The sequence below is a fragment of the Stylophora pistillata genome, chromosome 4, assembly GCF_964205215.1.
Source record: "Stylophora pistillata chromosome 4, jaStyPist1.2, whole genome shotgun sequence".
Taxonomy (NCBI): Eukaryota; Metazoa; Cnidaria; class Anthozoa; order Scleractinia; family Pocilloporidae; genus Stylophora; species Stylophora pistillata.
In genome coordinates this window covers 18,268,819-18,290,551 of record NC_142522.1, presented here as the reverse complement: position 1 = coordinate 18,290,551, position 21,733 = coordinate 18,268,819, and the positions used below count along the sequence as shown (strand labels likewise).

Here is a 21,733-nt window from a genome sequence, read left to right as displayed (position 1 = left end):
ACGACGAAGTCTTCATTTCATTTTTATTATCATCTCGATTTGTAGTTCAAAATTAAATTTACGAATGTGTAGAACAGCAATGGATAGAACAAACAACGGTGTGTCATAGTAACATCTGGTCTCAGCTATATAATGTCCAAATGAATCATTTACATCACATTTTTGTCATTTCCAGTTACTATGGTCACAGTTGGATGACGCTTTGTCGTGAACCAAACCTGACGTCAAAGCATAACTACCACTGCCCTGAGTCACGTTTGTTTAGATAGCTCGTGAATTACTTCCACTCCCAACCTATCAATTTTACTGTCACCTCGTAAATCGCTTGACTGGCTGAGGAGGTGCCATAAGAGCAAGGCCACTCCTCTGATTCGCTGCAGTCCCTTTACGATTAAAGCTTGTCTCAGATTTGTTTCGGCGAAAATTTTGCAAGTTCTTCTTTGTCTGCTGGGCGGAGGCGAAGGTGCCCGTGCTCGTTCCTGAAGTTGAGTTGGGCCTAATAACAACAAAGACCGAAATGGAAAAATCATTTGATCAACTTTCTCAGTACAAGCAACTTTTCTTATCATGCATACTCTGACTGTGTCTTGTGCACGGTTAATATGACTTTTCCAAACCTAAGGTTGATAAGGCTTTTCCAAAATTGAGGTTAACAATTTCCTCTCATGTACCAAAATAATACCTTTAATTGTGGGACTACGCTGAGAACAGACCACGTTCGAGATGTTTTAAGATGAAATAGAAAATCTGGAAACCTTGGGAAAAATTGTGATTAATAGAAAAACACGTCTGTTTGAAATGCTGTTCTTCGAGGTCCTACCGCGTAACTGTAAATATTTCTGGTGGGTAGGAAAATAATGCAATCTTATTTCTCCGTGTTCACACGTAAGCTTCGATTTGATTTACTCAAAAGGGTATACCTGGCTGTTGACAATAAAATGTTAGGAAAAAAAATCGATGAGTTAACCGAACTATTGTAACTTTGTTCGTTACCTTGCTGTCGAGCCAGCCGGCTTTCGTTTCCTCTTTCGACCAACAGGAGCCTTCTCATCCTGTTGCCAGTAATGTGAGCGGTTGCTGCTCCCATCATAATTGTCTCCTGTATCAGTCGCGCAATCTGAGCTGATGTAGTTGCTGTCTGACGTTTGATCCACTAATTCTTTCCGTTTAGATTTACTGACAGTCTTCTCCTTTTCTCTAACGGGTAAGGGAGGTAGCTGTTCGCCAAAAGAGAGATACATGTTCAAGAACAAACTTATTTGTCGTTATTTCTAATTTATCCCACTTTGCCAATTAAAATAATTTCCTAAACAGAACACATTATAGTAAGTTGCTAGGGAACCGAAAAGTAAAGTGACCTTAAAAGTGATTCAGTCTCCTCAATGTCTCCAAAATTGACTAAGAAAACTTGTTACTTGGCGAGAAATCGTAAAATGCGTAGAAGCAATAAGTTAGCAATTTTACGATTTCGCTGTCAAAGGAGTGATAAACTTTGGTTCCTGAAAAGCTTGCGACATTTTGTCTGTTAACGCTTTCCTCGTACTACGGAATCGGGAAGGTGTGTGTGTTTGTGTGTGCGCGCGTGTGTGTGTGTGTACATGTGTGTGTGCGTGCATGTATGTGTGCGTGCATATGTGTGTGTGTGTGTGCGCGTGTGCGTGTGTAAACTTATCATGCAATTATAAATATCCTTCCAAAAACTGAAAACATTACCTTTACGCGACCCTGAAGGAAATCCATACCCTTGGGTCCTAACTTGACGTAGCTGATAACATTTTCGTGGTTACCAATCACTATATGTTCCGCTAGCACACGTTGTAAGACTAAAAGATGACCCAGTCTTTCTGCATCATTTCTATGGTAGGATTTTCCAAGACCATACAGGGAACATCTATCGTGTCCTTCAGACGTCACACGGGAACCACCTGAACCCTACAAGGTGACGAGCAAGTTTATTTTTGTTACAATGTGTGAAAATGGTTGTGGATTATTAGCCTGATGACGTGGATTCTTTTAACAAAAATTGGTAGAACTCTTTAATGACAGACGAATGCTTGACTTCACAAAGATGACGATATTTTAAGAAAGAAAAACTCTTAACTAATGTATGTCTTTGCAACATTCAGACCATCAGTTCCCCTATAGTTTGTGACGTACAAGAAATCAGAGAAATATACTGCAGACTGTGGCGCGGAGAGAGAGACAACAACATTTTGGAAGCCTCGCCAAGGAAAGTTGTACCCCTTATCTTAAGGTTGAGTAAAACCCCACCAGACTGCAATTTCCAACTTGCCTTAAATATGTCAATAAAATGGTTTAAAGTAAAGCTTTTAACAGGTTTCCTCCAGTTCCTGTTTCCACAATGGACAATGGAGTTAACATTTTCGACAAATGCCTTCGCATCAGACGTAATTTCCTTGTTATCAAATGTTGCAGAAGTAGCACAAGTGTCACACGTGCTGTCTGACCGAGCACGGCACTGGGACGGATCAAAACTCATTTCACCAAAGTAGTGTAGCAACTGAACTCTCCTACACTCGGACACGTTCTCACAGTACTGCACCACACGGAAAAGATTGTCCATGTCCACTTGTTTGCTGTCAGCTGTCCTGTCGCTGTTGTTCTGGATCATCCTAGGAGATCATGGAGAACAGTAAGAGTAAAAAGCAACCTACACTGTATTCAATACTATAGGTTGATACTCAAAACTGAACGGTATGTTAAGAGGACTGAACAAATCATTGTGTTGCGTGTTTTCTGCCCAGAAAACTCGCACCGTCTTCACAACCAATCAAATGCAAAACTACAGCCGGTTACGACTTAGTCACGTGGGTTTTCCCGTTCTCTGCGCAGTTTGTGCATTTTTACGTGAATTTCTTATTGGTTCTTTGAGATATTTACCTCTGTTCGGATAGGCTATTGTAACTACTTCCGTCAAGAGCTGGTTTTGTGACACTCAACAAAATGCGCCCTAAAGACGATGCATTTGCTCACTGGACTCCAATGGTTGTCCAAATCTAAAATACTACCTAACTACAAATGAGAATTTCAGGGGTAAGTAGGGGTATATGCTTGGAAAAAAGATGAATAGCACAAAAACAAGAGGTCTAATTTGGTCATTTTGCTTTCAAGTTTACAGTCTTTACACTCCTAGATAGAATGCAAGTTTCATTCTCACCAAATCATCTCTGTCATTAAAACGTTAACTGACTGTGAATGAGGAATTCAATGCCTACTATTCTGAACAACTTTTGCAGTTACATGCTCACAATGTCAACCCCTTGAGTAAGAGGAGTTGATATCAGATTCTTATTAGAACAAAGTACCTCTTTATCCTGTTTGTATCGCCGTATAAATAGAACAAGATACATTCAGCCAGTTGACCATCTCGCCCTGCCCGTCCACACTCCTGATAGTAACCCTCAAGTGACTTAGGCATTGAGTGGTGAATCACATATCTTACAGTAGCCTTGTCGATTCCCATACCAAACGCAATCGTTGCACACACCACCTGAAAGAAAATGGCTGAGTTTCTTTAAAATATTTTTCACCACGACGAAGTTCAACAATATGTGAATTAGATAGGAGAAACATGTCACACCAGAGTCACGAAAAAGGTTAAACTTATCAAATTTTAAAAGAGATACAACCATATTTTAGTTTAAAGAGGGCGAGTGTCTAAGAAACTGTGGTGCTGCTTCCTTGGAGGTTGTTACACGGTAACTTGGTTTTATCAACTAAGTTGATGTTTCTCCCTGTCGAAAGGCTAACGCTCCAAACCTCAGCTTTAGAAACTCTCTATGGTTGCCAATTTACTTTATCAACTCAGTTGATATATCCAAGCTATCTTGTACTTTAGTATTGCTGTTTGACAACATGAAAAGGTAAGCTCAGTTGTAACTCTCTATTTCTTTCGCACAACAACTTTTGAGACGTCACCGGCCCTAATTTCAATTGCCTACACGACTCGAAATGAGGGAAAGAGTTTGCATAAGTACAAAGAACTAAACGGACACGTTGCCGTAGCCTTAAATCCAAGGAAACATAAAATAACTGAGTTGTGTGAAATTCAAATAACGAACTTTAACACAAAACTACAGCTTAATTTTGAAGCGACAATCTTCACTAAAATAACTAACCTGGTATCTATTATTGATCCAAGCCTCCTGACATTGTGTTCTCTGGTCATCTGACAGTCCTGCATGATACGCTATTGCTTTGATGCCAGCTTCATTTAAAGAGTCTGCCACGCGCTCACAGTCATTTCTTAAAAAGAAGACAAAAGAAAAGGAATAGCTAAAAAACTTCGCCGATGAGGCTATGTGCGGCAGAATTACGACTACATTCTTCAGATGAGAGGGGCGATGATTTCTGCACGTAGACCGTTAATAACACCATTCTTCTAGTCAAAGTTAACATGCTCTGAAACAAGAAATACGACAGCTCCCGACAAGGGTTGAACCTGTGACCGATTGCTGGTTCCAATAGTCTACCATTGAATTACAGCAAACCCGTGGTAGCAAAGCCATTTCACTAGGTTTTCGTGTTCATTTAGGTTCAAAAGTCATTTTCGTTCTACATGCAGTAAAGCAGTGAAGCTGTTTATAATCAGTGTAGCTCTATAAGATTCTCGTAGGTTTGACGTATGAGCTCGGTAACCATTAATAATTAATAACTTATAATAATTTACCAATTTATATAGCGCATATTTGCATGTGCTGATCAATAGCGCTTTACAACTTTACATATTGTTGTTAAGGTTGAGATCGGACGTCAACATTTTATCAGGCGCCTCTGGCAGCCGCTTCAGTCCATGTAACGATCTCACCTTCCCACATATCCCACCCCAGGGGAGGACATCCATCACACAGTAATCTCGTGCGTGGGAAATTAACGTCTCCTACCCCTGACCCTGCAGGAGACGGGACCTACGGCTTTACGTCTTATCCGAGAAGACGAAGCAATGTGAGTGAAGCGACTTGCTTAAGGACACAACGTAGTGCCTCAGCCAGGACTTGAACCCGGGCCATCCGACCTAGAGTCCAGCGCAACTGACCGCTGGACCACTCACGCCTCATAAGATATCATTTCGCTCTGATGAACGGCTAACGCTTCAAAAGTTAGCTTTAGAAACTCTCTACGGCTACCAATTTACATTATCAACTCAGTTATAAGTTATCCTGAAATACCCCCAACCGACGCAGCACCACAGTTCCTTTAGAATCTTTTATCATTAAGTTTGTTTGTTATCAGTGAAATCAACCAAGGAGCACCTTCTCATAACAAAAAAGGAGGACTCAATTCAGGTAACTAATACTGATCACTGGTGGACCGTCCACTGCACTGTTTAGTTAATTACCAACCTGGAAAGACAGTATACAATTCCAGAAGAAGCAGGTTGCTTTGTCTTGATATACTGAAGTATTTCATCCATGACTTTCTTTTTCGGTTTCACAATGAAACGCAAGTTGGGACGATTGAAAGTTTGGGTAAACCTGTTATTTGAGACAAGAAACTTACTAAAAACTCTTCAGGAGACCTTGTTACCCAATGATTGTTAGTTACAAGTATGTTACAGAATTTTTATTTTTTATTTTTAATCACTTTCACCAGAGTGTGGTGAGGGTCGCACAACAGAGCGAGGCTCCAAATTAAGTGCGCCCAATATCCCACCCATCCCACCGCAGGGGAGGACATCCATCACACAGTAATCTCGTGTGTGGGAAATTAACGTCTCCTACCCCAACCCTGCAGGAGACGGGACCTCCATTTATTCGTCCCTATCCGAGAAGACCAGAATATCTAACCATTTCTTGATGTTATAGAAAGGTAGCAAATTCTTCTCCATTATTTTAAGACCCTGAGTGTTGGTCCGGCCGGGGCTCGAACCCTCGACCTCCCGCACAACAGTCCAGCGCTCCATCCATTGAGCTAACCGGGAGGCGGTTACATGAAGCAATGAAGTTTGTCTTGTCAAGATCTCCTTTATGCTATGCAGTCTTTTTTTTTGACATGTAAAGTTCAACACCATACAACGAATAGTAATTTTATCACACAGAATCACGCCTAAGTATTCACTCACAAACAACTGAACTTCAGCTTTTGTTCACCCTTTACGCCCTAGCATCCGTTTCATATTCTCCATACTGTTCTCCGTACATTTCCCGAGGTGCTGACAAGGAGAATTTGTCCAACTATCAAGAGCTTCTTTAGTTGGGGATCATTTCCTGAATCTGTTAAATGATTATGTACTGACTTTCTGACTAAAAAAGCATTGCAAGGCTCCACTGAACATACCATTTTGGTTTTGTCATCTTCAGCTGATGCAAAATGTCTTTTTGAACGCGAGGTGTAGCAGTAGCAGTGAGAGCCATAAAGGGAACCTTAGGGAACTTGTTTCTCAACACTGAAAGTTTCTTGTAATCTGGGCGAAAATCATGTCCCCACTGACTCACACAATGGGCCTCGTCTATAACAATCCTGTCAACAATCATTACAGGTTACCAGTGAGTAGCCTCTTACTATCTTAACTGTTCAGATACAAAACATTAACGCGGTGAATGTGCATATGCGTTTCACACTCTCTTCTAAATGGGCCTGCAAGAATCATGGCTTTATTTCATTTCCAATCCGCAGGTCAAATGAAACTTATCTCATTACAAATTGTTTCAAAGTTTTTCCAGTTGTCATTGCTAAAAAAACGGTGGCAGGTAAGAGTGTGGAATGGTGATAGTTAACGGATATTACCGTACCATGTAAGTGGCGGGGAAACAGTGGTCGTTTTTCAACTCACCTGTCCAGTAGTCCACGATTATACAGACTCTTCATGACAGAATCAAGTTTATCACTGGCTGATAGCTTCTCTGGAGTGACATACACAAGCTTGATAGTTGGATTTCTGAGCGACAAATCCTGATATACGGAATTCAGGTGTCTGGTTGAACCACTTCCTGCATCACCTAGCAAGTGAACAGCAGGCAGCTGTAGAAAAACAATTATGACCGTTAGAAATGTCAGAGATTCATTGTTTTGTAGCCATGGACAACAACTGAGATTTGGTCAGATGGAGGAAGCCTAACATTGCACTGGGCAAAGAATGGGAAAGTTGAACACCATTACAACCAAGTAGAAAATGAAGGATTGTAGGTAAATGTGTGTACTTTTATGTATGTAAGCACTGTACCTTCATTGACTGAAGTCTTTGTACTTGATCTTGAATAAGGGATCTGAGAGGTGAAATAACAAAGCTTGCTCCAGCCCCCATTAATGCAGTCAGTTGGAAACACAAGCTTTTTCCTCCACCAGTTGGCATCAGAATAAAACAATCATGTTTCATCATGGCAGCATTAATGGCTTCTAGCTGATTTGTTCTTAATGAACGGATGTTGTACACATTTTTTAATATTTTCCACATTTCTCTGTGATATGGTAAGTCTCTTCGTTTTAAATCATCTGCAAAAATGAAAGATACACTCATTAGCATACACATTCCAAGGATTTGTTGCTCAACAGAGATACAGAATGGAGTGGACAAAAAATGACTTGTAACATCAGACATTTTGATAAGGGATCATCATCCACCAAAAGTGAGTCAAAAGCAATCACAAAAAGATTCTAATCAACCATATAATCAACCATGTTACTGAGTAACATCAAAGTTCCTAAATGTATCTAACTTAACTTGAGAAGTTTTGATATTTTGTAGGTAAAATATTCAAGGTTAAAGAGGACTCAAATTTCTGCTGGGTACTGGTTTTTTACAACTCAAAAGCAAAGTTGTTCATTTGGCTAGGAGCAGTAAATTTTCATGGCATTTTATCAAGAACTGTTCTTTTTTCTGTGGAAATTAGCTCTAGCTGATCAAGGGCAATTTTCAAAATTTGCAAAAATTTATGTCCACAAAATTTTCAAGCTACACAGTTAATTAATATTTCAACTTCCCAATGAAAAATCATTATTAAACTTAATTTGTAGACTCACCATCATTGCCATTGTTGGGAATAGTATTAATTCTGTTTGGAGAATTGAAACTTGAGTTCAAATTGTTGCTTTGGGTGGCACCTGGTTTGTATTTACTTGACAAAGTAGGAATTGGTTGTTGCCTGCTGGCAGATGAATTATGAGTTGCAGTAGCAGGACTAATGGATTTCTTCTGCTGACCATTACTATCAAGAATACCAGCATTTGCCCATTCATCATCACTGCTATCCAACAGCTCTGTTAGCAGTAAGGAATCTTTTTTCACATCATCTATTATACTTGCAGAGTTCATAGAGACAGAATTTTGAGTTTTTGTAACAATGTAATCATTTCCACCATCCGGTAAAGAAGTACTTCCACTATAAAGTCTGATAAAATTCTCAGAAGTTGTTGAAAAATTGTTCTCCTTATTCAACCTTGAACTCAAAGAACTTGAGACACTCCTGTATCCCTCATAGAAACTTTCTCCACATGGTATAAAGGATGTATTGGACAAGGAAGCATTATTAATGAGTGGTGATTGCCTTGAGCCTGCATGTAAGATAAATGGTAAATCCAATCAAGGCAAATCACTATGAATCATACAAACAGGAAATACATACATTTCTAGGTTTCATCATCTCAGTGTGCAACTCTTATGACAACAATTGAAATGTCCCCTCTTTCATCCTTGTCAATGTTGGCAGTGACAAAATTGGAACAAAGAAACTTTATGTCAAGAGGGGAGCACGGTGTTTCTAAAAGAACTTAACAAGGGTTGTGGAATCAAAAGCAAACTATTTATCTTTTGTGCTTACAAATCTTGAAAGTGCAGTCTTTGCTTTCTCCTCGCTGTTGTAACATGTTCTCAAGCTGTAAAATTTTGGATCTTATACTCTGCCTGTGTGAGAAATAAAAATTAACAAGACACAAAAAAGTTAGTTCAATAGTAATAATGAAGTTGTTTACAACAAAGCTAAATACTGCTCACTTAAATACTTTCAATTATACTCAGGGTAAAGTTGAAGAGCAAGACAACACAATGTTGTAATCAGGTCAGCATTTACCTGGAAGTCATGCCTTCAAGTTCTTGAACCTGACACTAGATTAAACTGAGTGAAGATCTTTTAGAGTCAACTCAATACTTCTTGTGAACAGATACGGTAATAGGACAACACATCAGCTGTAACTGCAACACAGTGATGAATTTTACATGATGTCTGCACCAATTGAAAAAAATGGCCTTTCATTCTAAAAATTCTTTCTGCCTTCTTGTGGTATATCTTTAAGAATGAACTTGCCTAGATAGCTGCTATAGCTAAATTCCTTATTTGACTGTTGCAATATGCCATTGCATATTTAATTAGCCCATAATTGTTTAGATCATTTAATCCCAGTATGCACCATTCTGTTGTTCTCTTAATTAGTTGTAGATTGCGGCAAAAAATTGTTATTCATAGCGTGTGCGATTTGTATTTAAAAAAGCCGTTAGGATGCGAAATAAACCTTGCTCTCTAAAACGAAACAGTTGTGCGGTCATGACATATTTCTTCATGCAGGAGACTAAAATAAAACCACATGAAGAAACATTGACTTTTAACTAGATGAGCAACCTCAAGTTCTGAGCCTCTTTAATACTCTTGGGCAAGCTGCAGATAATGGTTGGATCAGCTTTATCCAATAGGGAGCAGATATTTTCCAGTGTCTGATAATGCATGCTGTGCATCTCTTCCAAGTGAAGTTGGACCTTTATTGATGGTGTCTGTGTAAGCAAGCAAGGGGGTAACAAACATTATTTTATCAAAAATCTGATAAAATGCAAACCTCATAATGCATTAAGAGATTTAATAAAATTGATTGTTGACATCTATGAAGTACATGATGCTTCCACACCAAACAGAGGTGCCTTTTCTGGCCACTCATGATATCAGAATGTAGGTGAGTGTTTTATGGTATTTCCTTTCCAGAGTCAATGATGATATGTTGGTATTTCAAATAACAAAGCACTGAAAATCATTCTTCATTAAATAATCATTTACATATTGCTATTTCAATTAATTTATTAGCCACCCATGAATACATTTGTTGTATTTTAGGATAATCACACTAAGAAAACCACAACAACCACATGGTGTGTTCTCTCCTTTATTCACAATGCATCATGGGTATCATGATGTATGAATATATTACACTACTTTCCCCCACAAAGAAAAATGGGTTTCTTTTTTAACATAACTCAACAATAACAATCAAAAAATGAAAATACCTAGATGCTCAAAGATTAAGTCTATCAACAGGTTTTTTAATTCTTTCGGATCTCCTCAAAACACATGGAGAGGCGGAGGCCTCATGACCTAAACAAATAGGTGCCATTGACACAACTGGATTTGAGTTATCTGGTATCTGTGACAATTCTGAGGTTTTGTCAGGATTTTCCTTTATTTCTTACTCAGGCTGTTTATATGACTCAGGAACCATAACTTCAGCTTCCTCAACCCCATCAGGTGCATTGTCACAAGCCCTTATCATGTGATCAGTGTGGACATAACGATTCCGATATCCTGTTTTAACAATATATGTTCTGGGACCACAGACTTTAACAACTGTCCCTGGAACCCACCTATCAACCTGAGATTTTGGTCTGGTGTTTCGTACACGCACTCTATCATATACTTGGGAAAATCTCTCTGCATCAACTTTAGGATCCTTATAAACTGCTTGCTTAGTTTGCTTGTGTTGAACAGCTTGTTCTAGATCAGGTTTAACTAAGCTTAGCCTTGTTCTTAATTTACGCTTTACCATGAGTTCTGCTGGGGTCACACCAGTGGTACTTGAGGGGTTGTGCGATACCTAAACAAAAAATTTGCCAATCTATGCTTCATGGATATTCCCTTGGTTCCCTCCAATACTTGCTTTATCAATGCTTCTTTCAACACTCTCACAGACCTCTCAGCTGCCCCATTGGATGGTGGATGATAGGGAGGGACCAAAGTGTGCTTTATTCCATTTTTACGCATAAATTCAGAAAACTCATGGGACACAAATTGTGGACCAGTGTCAGAGACAAGCTCTTCTGGTAAACCATGCTCTGCAAAGATCAACCATAACTCATCAATTGTTTTATAGGCCGTGGTTGAGGTCATATGTTTGGAATTAAAGGTGCACATGGTGGAGAACTCCTAGTGCTCTTACACACTGTACAACACCTCACTACATCTTCTCTTTCCTCATCCATTTTGGGCCACCACACACACGAGCGTACAATTGCCTTCATCCCGCACATACCAGGGTGTTTCCAGTGCAACTCCTTCAACATTTTGACTCTTAAAGAAGGTGGTATGATTACTCTTGAACCCCAAAGAATACAGCTTTGCTCACAGGACAACTCTAGCCTACAATTATGATAAGGTTTTAGTGTTTCATCCTCACATCTGTCTGGCCATCCAGACATAACAAAGTGAAGGACCTTGCTCATTGCTGGATCATGTTGGGTTTCTCTGGCAATGTCTTTGGCTAAGATGGGAAAATCATCATCAACAGCACTTACATGATAAATTGAAGCTTCACTAGCTAGATCGGAGCCTTTGTGTGGCAGTCGTTACAATGCATCACAGTTGGTATGATCTTCAGATTGTTTGAATACAATCTCATAGTCATATGGGTATGGTTCATCCTCCACTGACTGGTTTATAGTGACCTTATAATCACCGCATATTCTGACTGATTTTGTCAGCTTTGGGTACTACTACTATTGGGCTTGCCCATTCAGATCTCTCAACCTTCTTTATGACACCATTCTTCTCCAGCTTATCTAGCTCACTCTCAACTGCATCTTTTAAGGCATATGGCACCTTTCTGGGTTTAAAGAAAACAGGTTTTGCCCCTTTTTTAATAGTTATATGGGCTTCCAACCCCTGAAGACCTTCATAACTATCCTCAAAGAGAAAATTGTGCTTTGAAATTAAGTTGTCAAGCTGACTTGTGTTTCCATGAGTTTCTGGGCTTCTAATCTGAAAGATTTTTTCCAATCCAACTTGACACAACTAAGCAAATCCCTCCCAAGCAAAGTTGGTTTCCCTGTGTAATCTGCAACTAACAAGGGTAACGAGTAACGTATGATGCACGATCCTCGCAGTAGATAGCGCTATTTAAGCAATAGCGAAAATCAGACCTGAAAAAAATCAGGCCTGTACGAGACTCGAACCACTGACCTCTGCGATCCTAGTGCAGCGCTCTACCAATTGAGCTCACAAGCCAACTGGCAGCAGGCCGTTAAGTTGATTCGTAATAAACCCGTGAAAGTGATAAATCAGATACAATGAAATATATGAAGTTCATATATTGAACTGCGGTATTAGACATGTATGATGCACAATCCTCGCAGTAGATAGCGCTATTTAAGCAATAGCGAAAATCAGACCTAAAAAAAATCAGGCCTGTACGAGACTCGAACCACTGACCTCTGCGATCCTAGTGCAGCGCTCTACCAATTGAGCTCACAAGCCAACTGGGAGCAGGCCGTTAAGTTGATTCGTAATAAACCCGTGAAAGTGATAAATCAGATACAATGAAATATATGAAGTTCATATATTGAACTGCGGTATTAGACATGTATGATGCACAATCCTCGCAGTAGATAGCCCTATTTAAGCAATAGCGAAAATCAGACCTGAAAAAAATCAGGCCTGTAAGGGACTCGAACCACTGACCTCTGCGATCCTAGTGCAGCGCTCTACCAATTGAGCTAACAAGCCAACTGGGAGCAGGCCGTTAAGTTGATTCGTAATAAACCCGTGAAAGTGATAAATCAGATACAATGAAATAAATGAAGTTCATATATTGAACTGCGGTATTAGACACGCATGATGCACGGTCCTCGCAGTAGATAGCGCTATTTAAGCAATAGCGAAAATCAGACCTGAAAAAAATCAGGCCTGTACGGGACTCAAACCACTGACCTCTGCGATCCTAGTGCAGCGCTCTACCAATTGAGCTAACAAGCCAACTGGGAGCAGGCCGTTAAGTTGATTCGTAATAAACCCGTGAAAGTGATAAATCAGATACAATGAAATAATTATATGAAGTTCATATATTGAACTGCGGTATTAGACACGTATGATGCACGATCCTCACAGTAGATAGCGCTATTTAAGCAATAGTGAAAATCAGACCTGAAAAAAATCAGGCCTGCGCTAACTTTCTCAGTTTTAAGTTGGTTAACAGTTCCTCTTTCACTTTCTCCTATGGCAGCAGCAGGGTGAAATTCTTGTGAATTCTTCTCCGCCATCTCCATGGACTTTGTAATCCGACATGCTCGATCAAACGTGAGGTCTTCAGTATTCACAACTTGTTTTGTATCTTGACATTGTTGAGACCACAAACAAATCGATCTCTCAGAGCTCTGTCCAGAAACAGTCGATAATTGCAGTGTATAGACAATTTCTTTAATGCAACAATGAAGTCATTCACGGATTCACCTTGCTTTTGATTGCGTGTGCCAAAGTGAAAACTTTCGGCAATCTCGAGTGGACGCGGATTGTAGTGTTTTTCCAGACATTCGATTATTTCGGTAAGTGGAATTTCCTTCGGTTTTGTGGGCACCACAAGATTGCTTAGTGTAGAATAAACTTCTGGCCCGACTTCTGTGAGAAAAATTGCCATTTGTCTTCTTTGACCAGTTCGTTGGCTGCCTCTTGACATTCGCCCGCTCCTTCGACGATACCATTTGCAGTGAAAAACATCTCAACTCTTTCAACATAGGTGCTGAACGTCTCTTTCTCGGGACTAAACTTCCCGACTTTACCAAAAGGTGCACTAGCAGCCATCCTCGTCACCAGAAATGTTGTATTTTAGGATAATCACACTAAGAAAACCACAACAACCGCATGGTGTGTTCTCTCTCTTTTATTCACAATGCATCATGGGTATGATGACATATGAATATATTACAATATTATTTAATTCGTAAATCATGTTAGCATTTGCAATAGCACGAACAAATCCTTCATTGCTTCCCAACTTCTGTGATGAAGGGTTGTAGTAAGAAAATACCTCAGAACCTTTATTGCACATACCCCTTACTTTCTGCGTATAAACCCACACACAACCCACAATTTCTCCATTCACTCTGACAAAGGGCTATTGCTCAAAACGTCATCTTTTCACTCTTTACGGTGGCTAATTTACAATTTAAACTTAGTTGATGTTACCAAATTACAGTTGTTGATTAACTACATAATCCTCTAAATCTATTTAACAGAAGTTTGAGTATAGGTTCATTTTGCAGTGAAAAAGGAAGATAAAATAAGAACTACAAAATAATATAATCTTACAAACTAGCAATAAACTTGTTAAAGTGCAGTTGTGAGTAAAAAAGTGTCTGTAATAACTTACTTGTTGAGAAACTGGTTGTTGTAGTGTATGAGAAATTTCATTGCTTCTAAAAGAGAAGAAAAATTACCAAGAGATTTAGTTGATAAAAAAAATTTTCTCCTGGATATAAAGAACAGTTCATGCAGTCTTCAATCAATTGACTGCTACATCTGTAAGTGATTTACTTAATATGCTATCTGAAAAAAAAAAAAAAAGAATAAAACAGCAAACAAAGATAAGACTTAGTGAATGCAAATCAAAATGATCTGATCATGGGACTTAAGCTTTCAATTGAGAATCAAACCCAGGAACAAGAGATCTTTTTCAGGGTAAGCCAAATTTACTATGCAATAGGGCAATAACTGTTTGGAAATTGATGTACCGTATTTATTCGCCTATAAGCCGATCTCGGCTATAAGCCGAGACCCTAAACTTCTTCATGTCAGCAGCTCTTGCATTGAAATAAAAAATAAACACAAAACATTCGGCTATAAGCCGAGACCTAATAGTTGCAAAGTACTCCATGCGTGTCGTCAACTGAGAGGAATTAACATAAACCGAAAACAAAAGGAGCTTCCCTCTCGGGAAACATGTAACCAAAAAGTAGCTTATTTACTCAGTTGTTATTGGTCGTTTAATTGAAAGTAACAACAAATCACAGATAAGTTGAATTTAACGTGTAAATAAATAGAACCATGCGTGACATAACAAAACATTCACCTAAGTTCAGAATCCTATCTCAAACAATCGCTCTCTTTCAAAGTTATCGTAATCGATCATCATGCCGAAAGTTCGTCGTTCTTCATACAACTTACCGGTAGCGTTCAAACTAAAAGTCGTTGCTGAAGCAGAGGCCGTCGAGAACAACTCCGACATCGCTAGAGATTACGGAATCAGTGAATCGACGGTGCGTCGCTGGTGAAAAGATCAGGCGAACTGCCATACGAACCTGTTTTATGGTGAGCTTAAAATGTCAGCAAAGCGAAAGACGATGGGCTGCTTTTCGCCAAAGTATCCTGAATTGGATCAAACACTACTGGACTGGTTTTCAGAGCAGGGGAGTCAAGGTAAGTCTTTCGCTTCTTTAAAACAATGAAAAGCTTCGATCAACTGATATCTGTCAGATCGTGTTGCAATGTTTACACAAACCGTTGGAATGACCGCTTCTGATTGGCCAGTTTTTCATGTCGTCAAAACAAGTCAAACAATTGATCTCTGTTATCTTTTACAGGAATATTGCTGTAAGCAGATTAATTCTACGGCTAAAAGCGAAGGAGTTGAGCAGTGATCCAGACTTCAGAGCCTCACTGGGTTGCTACCAGAGATGGAAAAAGCGCCATTCCATCAGCCTTCGCACTAGGACAACCCTGGCCCAGCGACTCCCACAAGATCTGGAAGAAAAGATCATCCAGTTCCATCGGTTCGTGATCGCACTTCGGCAGCGGTATGGCCATTCGCTCTCCAGGCTGTTCAAATATATGGATGAAACTCCTATGCGATTTGAGCTTCCGTCGAGCAGAACCAACAATGATTTACATGTACCTACCTTTCGTGATCTCGGAAATTTGTGTTTGTTGATAATCGCTCGGCTTACAGTCGAATAAACATTGAATTTCGAATCTTGTTAAGCACCCGTAAATATTTTTTGGCGAAAATACTCGGCTATAAGCCGAACCCCCTTCCTTGGCGAGAATTTACCTGTTCTCAGTTTAATTTGTTGGAAAAATCGCTCGGCTTATAGGCGAATAAATACGGTATGTTTAGTTTCTGATCCAAAGAGCAGGGAAATGCATCCCAGTCTGTAGCTGAAGAATTTAAAAAAATTTCAGGGAAGTACACCTGCAGACCACCTTGGGGGAGAGGACAAAACTCTTGAGCATTGGGCAAAGTAAGTCAGGACCTCATGAAGACTTGAGCAATATTTCCATTACTAAAAAGTTTATGTTTGACAATGATTGTATTATTATGTCCCAGTCAATTCAAAGCTTCAACTTCCCCTCCCTCCCACGCTGGGCAACCTATGAATATTTGACCATCATCCACACCCAGGGGTGGGGAATTTGAATCTCGCCTGGCTGGGGTGGAGAATTTCAACTGGAAGTGTCCAGTCTTTCCAGTCAAATACAAGTGTTGTATGATTATTGAAATATGGAGATGTTTAAACACCAAGGGGCACTATAAAAGGAGAGGTACTACAGGTAGCTCTAAATCATTTGTCAATCAACCATGGTGGCATGCAGTCCTTTATATTCAAAACAGCTTGGGCTGCAGCCTATCCAAAGTGAGTGACAGCATGCAGATTTCTCAAAAGCTCTTGACTGATAAGTGTCTACCTTTTCATCACAATGGAAGAATTTGCCAAGGTTTGTATACCCTTCCTCTAATCAAAACCGTCTTCATTTGTAGCAGTGACCTTTAAATTCGAAATGACACCCTTTGCTATCACCCAGTATAACCATCGCACAATTTCAAGTCTGTTTCTAAATACTGGGTGTAGATGACCATAAAAATTAAAAGGAAAGACAAAGAAATAGTTCAAGGCCTTTCTTCAATAATGGTTGCCATATTGGATGATTACTGCATTATTTATGTACCTGACAGAAGAATTTGCATGATCCTCACAGGGTATCCCACTTCCAAACTCAGTCTCTGCTGCTGATGGTATTTTAGGTGCTTGTGGGGGTGAAAAATACTCTGGGGGTGGTGGACTGTTTACTGCAGGGAAGGTCTCTTGGGGAGGTGGACTGTTTACAGGGAGAACATCTTCTGGTGGTGGGGGACTATCCCTTGGTGAGAAGAACTCTGGGAGCGGTGGACTGTCCATTGAAGGGAAGTCCTCCTGGTGAGAGAGACTTTTTACTCCAGGGAAATACTCTGGAGGTGGTGGACTGTTTACCGAAAGACCAACGTTTGGGAACTGGGGACTATCCACTGGTGGTGGACTATTCACCGCAGGACCATCCTTTTGGAGTTGGGAACTATCCACTGGTGGAAAATACTCCGGAGGTGGTAGACTGTTTACTGCAGGACCATCCTCTTGGAGTTGGGGACTATCCATTGGTGGGAAATACTCTGGGGGTGGTGGACTTTCCATTGGATGGAGGTTTTCCTGGGAAGATGGACTGTCCATTGTTTGAACATATTCTAGGGGTGGTGGACTGTCCACTTGGGGAAAGTACTCTGGGAGAGGTGGACTGTTCATTGGAAGATCATCCTCTGGTGCCGAGGGAGCGTTCGTTAGTGGGAGATCATTCTGAGGTGGTGGACAGTGTACTGGGGAGACACTTTCCAAAGGTGTAAAGCTATTCATAAGGCCTTGAGATTGTGCAAAAGGTTTTCCATCAGAGGACAAATTACCTGGATCTTCCACAGAATTCTGAAAGAGAGGAGGTATTTCATAATTTTCTCTGTTTCAAAACAAAAGAACTAAGCTCACAATTTTCAGTACCTTAGGAGGAATATCTGAAGCATCATAAGATGTTGGCTGAAAGTCAGTGCTGAAGAGTAAATCTGCCACATCACTGCAGTCACCAATATCTGCATCCTCTCTATTTCTTGTCCAATATTGTTCATCAATGCCTTCATTCTGTCCTTCAGTACCTGTTAGATCTATGACTGGCCCAGTACTGCTGTTGGTACTGTTCTTCCTACTGCAGCTTTTCTTTTTATAGTCCTGATTGTTGTTCTTTTCCATATGATTTTTACCATTCTGGTAAAAAAAATACAAAATTGTTAAATCAGCATGGGAATTTCTACCAAGATGTTTGAGTCACAAGATTATCTCTATTCATCATTGAATTGTGTATACTCAGGTCCATAACAGAAATGTTAAGACACGTGTCGGTGAGACTTCACAGGTTAGAGGCTCAAGTTATCAGATATGAACTATCCAAAATTTTAGAAAAAGGGAACTTTGAAGAGTCAGAAAAAGAACAATGTTTTGTCAACAAAATAAAAAAGAGATATATTTTGCATTTAACAGAGGGCTTTGAGTTATTTAGAATTATTTAATATCACTATAATAGTGATTATGAGCTGAAAGAAACAAACCACATCGAAATAGCAGGATCTGCAAGTTACATGTATTCAGGATTTGAGTAATCAACAGTTAAATTGTGCATCTAATTCAGGGGATACCAATTTTCTTTTCTCTTACTTGGCATAAGATCTGAGCTACAGAGGGTTTGAGTTACTGGGATTCAACTGTTTCATGGACTGCATGCTAGTAACCCTTACCTTGAACACAGAATTACCATTCAGTTTACGCTTCTTTGTAATGGGAAATTCTAAACGGAAAGGTGAGATAGATGAGATTGGATGGAATTTCTTATTCACAATAGTCAGTGTAGTAATAAGAATAAAACATATTCTCATAATTAGCTTATGAGGGACATGATTTAAAAAAGGTCCAGCCGTTATGACATAAAGTGGTTAATCAAACTGTTCAGTTTATAGTTTGTTTTATCAAGCATTGGAAACCTCATCTAAATGAAGTCAAATGTGGTAAAACAGATGCTATAGAAAGAAAGAGGGAGGCAGGTTTGAGGCATGCAAAGTAATAGTATAGTGACAATAAATATTAATATTATCCACAGCAACAAAAATATACCCGCTGTGACTTGAAAGTCATTTTCATCATCCTCATTATTAGCATTATGCTTTGGATTTTGGAAAACCAGTTCCTTTTTAAGAGGTGCCACAGGCCTCCTTGCCTCTCCTGCTGATCTTGAATTTAATGTGCCACTCCCACTTGTTTTGAAAACACAGTTACTATAAAAAGATAAAGATCATATTTTAGTAACAATTATTGACAGACAATGTTTTGGATTTACATGCACCAAAAAACCTTTTAAGTGGGAGGACAAAGTATGTTACCAAGTCATCTTAAGGAACACTGTAAATAGCTGTTCATTCAAGTACAAAGTTGGAACTTAGACTCATTTAAAATTAGTTTTGAGTACATTAATTTAAATTTTAATGAATAATGACAACAACTTAATTACCGGTAAATGATAAACATTGGCATCCTGACACCATTTATTAGTGATGAGATCTTAGCTATTAGAAAAAACCTCATGAGTGAGACTAATCTAAGACAAAGCAGCTGTGAGGGTGGAGAGTTTACCTTGTGGATAAAAATGGTGTTACACGAGCAATCTGGCGTGATCCTGGTACTTCTGTACCATTCTCTTCAGCACACTCTCTATTCAGTTTATCAGAGAAACAACAAATGTATAAGTACAAAACATGCTACACAGTTACTGTGTTCGTCTCTAAAAATAATACAGATAACAGACTTTCAATTTATTTTACTACGATTGCTGGACAAAGATTGTAAAACCAATGAAATATCACCAAAAAAATTGTTCCACTTTTAGGCCCATATGAATGTATAATTTACTGGTAGAAGGCTTAAAGTGCACCTAAACCCAAAATTTTTTTTTCGCTTAACGAAATAAGCTTATTTTTTGGAGTATTTCTGTGCAAAAATTTTTTAATTTGCTCAAATCTTTAATTTTCTATGCCCAGTCAAAATACGGAAAATCAGCCGCCATCTTGCCCCACGACCGAGTTTAAAGAAGAATGGCTCTAGCGGGTAATGTGACGTCAAATCGAGAACACGAAAGTCTGCATCTCACACATTTTCACTTGTTTGGGAAGATTGTCGTCGATATTGTCCGAAATATGCCGACTAGGTGTGTTGTATACCCTCTTGCAAATTTAGGTGTGTTGGATACCCTCTTGCAAATTTCGCACGTTGCTACATCCTTCTACAACACACTTAGTCGGCATATTTTCGGACAATTATCGACTACAACCTTCCCAAACAAGTGAAAATGTGTGAAATGCAGACTTTCGTGTTCTCGATTTGACGTCACATTACCCACTAGAGCCATTCCTCTTTAAACTCGGTCGTGGGGCAAGATGGCGGCCGATTTTCCGTATTTTAACTGGGCATAGAAAATTGAAGATTTGAGCAAATAAAAAAATTTTTGCGCAGAAATACTCAAAAAAATAAGCTTACTTCGTTAAGCGAAAAAAATTTTTTGGGTGTAGGTGCACTTTAAGTGAGTGAACAGATGCCACCATCACAATTTTGCTTGAAGATTTGTAAGAACTTCAAGGACTATGTTGGACATTTTAACTGTATAGTTACCTACAATCCGATGATACAAGATTGCATTGACAATAACCTAGCCACATAACATTTTTTATTTGCCCTTGACTTTTAAACATTTTTATATTGGTCCTCTACTCTTAAACTTATAGACAGCCCTGGAAGTGAATAACAAATTAAAGTTTTTGTTTTGGAAAGGGGAAGGAGTAGTGACAGAGAAACTTAAAGTACCTGACAGTATTACCTGCTATTAATCCCTGTTATTCTTAATCCACTTGGAAATGATGTATTACCCTTCAAAATAAATAGATGAGTTAATTCATGTACATGTGCATTTTAAAGCTTCATTTTCTAATAGTTCTTAGCAAATGAGCCTTGGACAATCAAAACAGAGATGAAAAATGTCTGCTCATGTCAAGAATTTTCACAGAAACCAAAGCAACAGTGAGTAAAATGGTGAAATTTTGAAAACACTCAGAAAAAAGGTTTTCTGCAGTCTAATAAAGACATAAGTAGATTGGGTATGCTATGACCTTAACCAACACATCACTGAAACGGTTTTGCATGCACACCAAAGTTTCATAGTTGAACACTTATTGTCACCCAACATCAAACTGATGCGGTTTGATCACCAAAATACAGTTCATACAGTTACATCACAATTACATGTGTAATGCTTCCATAACTTCGCGATAACAGCATAATTAAAATAAATTTCAAGTTCTCAAGAAACCTTTTTCAAAAAGTTTTCCCAAGGTTCTGAAACTTATCTAACAATTACGTGTGCGTTGATATATAAGTGCAGTGACTCTACCTTTTCCTTCTGGCTCTTTTTGGAAATGAAATTAAATAATTGGCTGCAAAAAAAGACATACTTTCATTACTAAAATTTGACAGAGAGGAGATCTTGACGAAAAGATCTTTCTCTTACCCTTTAGTTTGAGTTTTATGTTTCTGTTTTGATGAAGACAATGCAGAAGTCGAAGTCTTGTTGGCGGCCGAGCTTAAATTTTCTCTTCTTAATTTGCCAAGCTGTTGAGCGAGGTTGTTTATCGGAGGATTGCCAGGAGATATATAACTCTTGTTGTCATGAGATGACATCTGTTAGATACCTTACTAATTTCAAAGACGGTTGAGAATTGCACATGAAAGTTCTTTTGCAATGTTCGTTGTCGACCTACCTGCGCTCGCAAGCGGCGAGGATACTCAGCATATTTTCGCGCCAAAACGATGTGACCGCGTTTAACCGGAGAACAAAGGAGAACTGAATAACGTCCAAGTCAA

At 39.2% G+C, this 21,733-nt stretch overlaps 1 protein-coding gene, 1 non-coding gene and 1 pseudogene across 2 annotated transcripts; all 3 read right to left on the bottom strand.

Moving 5' to 3' along the window:
- Positions 1-9: 9 nt before the first annotated feature.
- Positions 10-21,653, bottom strand: LOC111325623 (uncharacterized). The gene is made up of 22 exons (XM_022929457.2): positions 21,381-21,653; positions 21,264-21,306; positions 20,694-20,743; positions 19,457-19,534; positions 18,941-19,101; positions 18,568-18,617; positions 17,780-18,040; positions 16,926-17,707; positions 14,353-14,398; positions 9,573-9,721; positions 8,778-8,860; positions 7,981-8,511; positions 7,184-7,452; positions 6,794-6,981; positions 6,298-6,480; positions 5,364-5,495; positions 4,140-4,266; positions 3,327-3,511; positions 2,294-2,633; positions 1,714-1,932; positions 994-1,217; positions 10-496 (listed from the first exon to the last, which is right to left on the bottom strand). Exons 1-22 carry the CDS (start codon positions 21,548-21,550, stop codon positions 310-312), a joined length of 4,458 nt encoding a protein of 1,485 aa, XP_022785192.2. The 5' UTR covers positions 21,551-21,653; the 3' UTR covers positions 10-309.
- On the bottom strand, positions 12,641-12,713 carry Trnap-agg (transfer RNA proline (anticodon AGG)). Its single transcript has one exon. It is a non-coding gene; the product is annotated as a tRNA-Pro (tRNA).
- LOC148732697 (uncharacterized) lies at positions 13,034-14,295 on the bottom strand (annotated as a pseudogene).
- Positions 21,654-21,733: the final 80 nt, after the last annotated feature.